General features: G+C 36.4%; 1 protein-coding gene across 1 annotated transcript; it reads left to right on the top strand.

The window, feature by feature from the left end:
• The first annotated feature begins 136 nt into the window (after positions 1–136).
• On the top strand, positions 137–1,894 carry LOC107579222 (myosin-15-like). The gene is made up of 3 exons (XM_016265074.1): positions 137–279; positions 558–661; positions 1,521–1,894. Exons 1-3 carry the CDS (start codon positions 180–182, stop codon positions 1,719–1,721), a joined length of 405 nt encoding a protein of 134 aa, XP_016120560.1. The 5' UTR covers positions 137–179; the 3' UTR covers positions 1,722–1,894.
• The last annotated feature ends 370 nt before the right edge of the window (positions 1,895–2,264 follow it).

Below are 2,264 nucleotides of genomic sequence, written 5' to 3'. Positions count from 1 at the left end.
AATAGTAATTATTCCTGCAATGTTTACACGTTTATTTGTACTGATTTTTTGTCAACATAATACTATATTTTTTGTTTCTTTTTAATGATTTCATTTTAAGTGTAAACTAAAATATTTGTCTTCTTCTAAGGTATCTGGAAAGTTCTACGTTCAGTAAGTAAGGGAGCGTTGGATTTATCATGTCGAGACTGTTGGATATGAAGGAGTTTGGAGAAGCGGCTCCGTTTCTGCGCAAAACCGACCTGGAGCTGCTGGCAGCGCAAACTGTGGCGTTTGATGGTACTTGAAATACATTTTCAAGTGACTTCAACAAATGTTTTACGGCGGATACAAACACTTCAGTTCTCTTTGAAATGCTTGCCATCTCGTTTACGCGGCGTCTTTTGGGTGTTCGTAATTGCACGTTAGGTTCTTAACTTGTTAATGTTGATAAATTTAGCATAGATAAATTTGGCATTGAATGATTGGATTTATAACAATCTAACCAACGAAAAACTTTGGATAATGACTGGACATAGACTGGATAATGATCACTGACAAGCCTCCCTTGTGCGCAGGAAAGAAACGCGCTTGGATACCAGATGAAAAGGACGCGTACATTGAGGTGGAAATCAGGGAGATTGATGGTGACAAAGTCATCGTTGAGACCAAGGACGGGAAGGTAAGGCTTTTTAGTTTAATTTAATTTATCGTGTCAAAACAATTGACATCCGAATTGAATGATTAGTGGATATGCCAAAACGGACTTTTGCTTCATTATTAACAGTGTTTCTGATTGGATTAGATCTCTGTTAATGAAATGAAACTATAATAATGATTTTTCTATAATGACGATTGTGGTAATACATAAATATACCGACATGAAATATTGTTTTGAGTTTATACTATTTTACATGTAGATTAGCCTACTTTAAAGTTTTTAAATAAGAAAAATAGCTCATTACAATGTAAAAGACGAAGACATTTAATTACATGCCTTCAGTAGTAGCAGTATTAGGCTAATATTAATCTGCAATCCAAGTTGGACTAGTTGGACGATGGACTAGTTAACTATCATGTTGGTCTGCAATGTAGATCTAACTTGTCTTTCTCTAGGCCTATTTTAAGTTTTCATCATCCACTCTGTATCTTACCGGTTCGATGTTATTCTGATCAACGTTTTGGTTTTCTTCTAAGCTTCTAGCCGTTTATTAACTTTTACCATGTTTACCGATATATTAAAAATAATAGCTTCCACTGAGGCTATTTGTCATTACAAGCGGTAGTAGTAACCGTTTGAAGTCGCCAGGTGGCGCTACTAACTATTTTTACGTGCGCTAGAATGAAAAATACAGGGACGGCGGAGTGATATGAAAGTAGCGCCAGTTTGTTGACATGAACTGGTGATCCAGTTTAGCGGTCATTTAAAATTAAAAACATATTTGACAGCTCAGTGTGCGATTGACCAATCAGAACCAAATATTGCTTTTAATAATGGATCTTTTTTCTGTAACCCTGCTTATTGCCTCTAAATCCTGCAGTGCTTAACTGTGAAGGAAGATGACATTCAACAGATGAACCCTCCTAAATTTGACATGATAGAGGACATGGCCATGCTCACACACCTGAATGAAGCTTCAGTGCTCTATAATCTGCGGAGGCGCTACAGCAATTGGATGATCTATGTTGGTACCATCACATCACAGCTCAAAGCAAAGAAACGATCTGCCCTTTCTCACTAATCTTTGATGCCACAAATAACCTGACCAGAGCATTAAACATAGAGGGGCGGCACTATTCATAGGACTTTACGGTCACAGTAATGAATTTAACACTTGCCTTTGCCAAGGGACAAATACAAGTGAATTCCCTAGAGGCATGACCTTTATAAGTGCCACAGTCAAAAGTAGCCTACCTCATAAAGTCATCTCTGGGAAGTTATGTTTTCCTGAAGAGCTTTTAAACAGATCCTGTACATGGGAAAACTCAAATTTGGAAGTCCATATATATATAAAAGAAAAGTTAATAGTAAAATTGGCATTTAAAATAGTCTCATTAGGAGATATAACAGCACACTCTTATGGCAATGTGTAACTATTTTACGTTTTTGGCGAATTGGTGGGTAATTCATATACATTTTTACAATCTCACACATATGTTTTTGTACAGTCTGCTTACACCCCACTGACGGGTATGTTTGGATTTCTTTTTTCTAAAAATCGTACATTTTTGGACAAATCAAATTGTATGAATTCATGCAAAATGCCAGCTCATTAAAATAGTTA

Source organism: Sinocyclocheilus grahami, unplaced genomic scaffold, assembly GCF_001515645.1.
Source record: "Sinocyclocheilus grahami isolate Dianchi unplaced genomic scaffold, SAMN03320097.WGS_v1.1 scaffold15519.1, whole genome shotgun sequence".
NCBI lineage: Eukaryota > Metazoa > Chordata > Actinopteri > Cypriniformes > Cyprinidae > Sinocyclocheilus > Sinocyclocheilus grahami.
The sequence above is the reverse complement of the archived record's forward strand: the minus strand, read 5'-3'. Positions and strand labels throughout refer to the sequence as shown.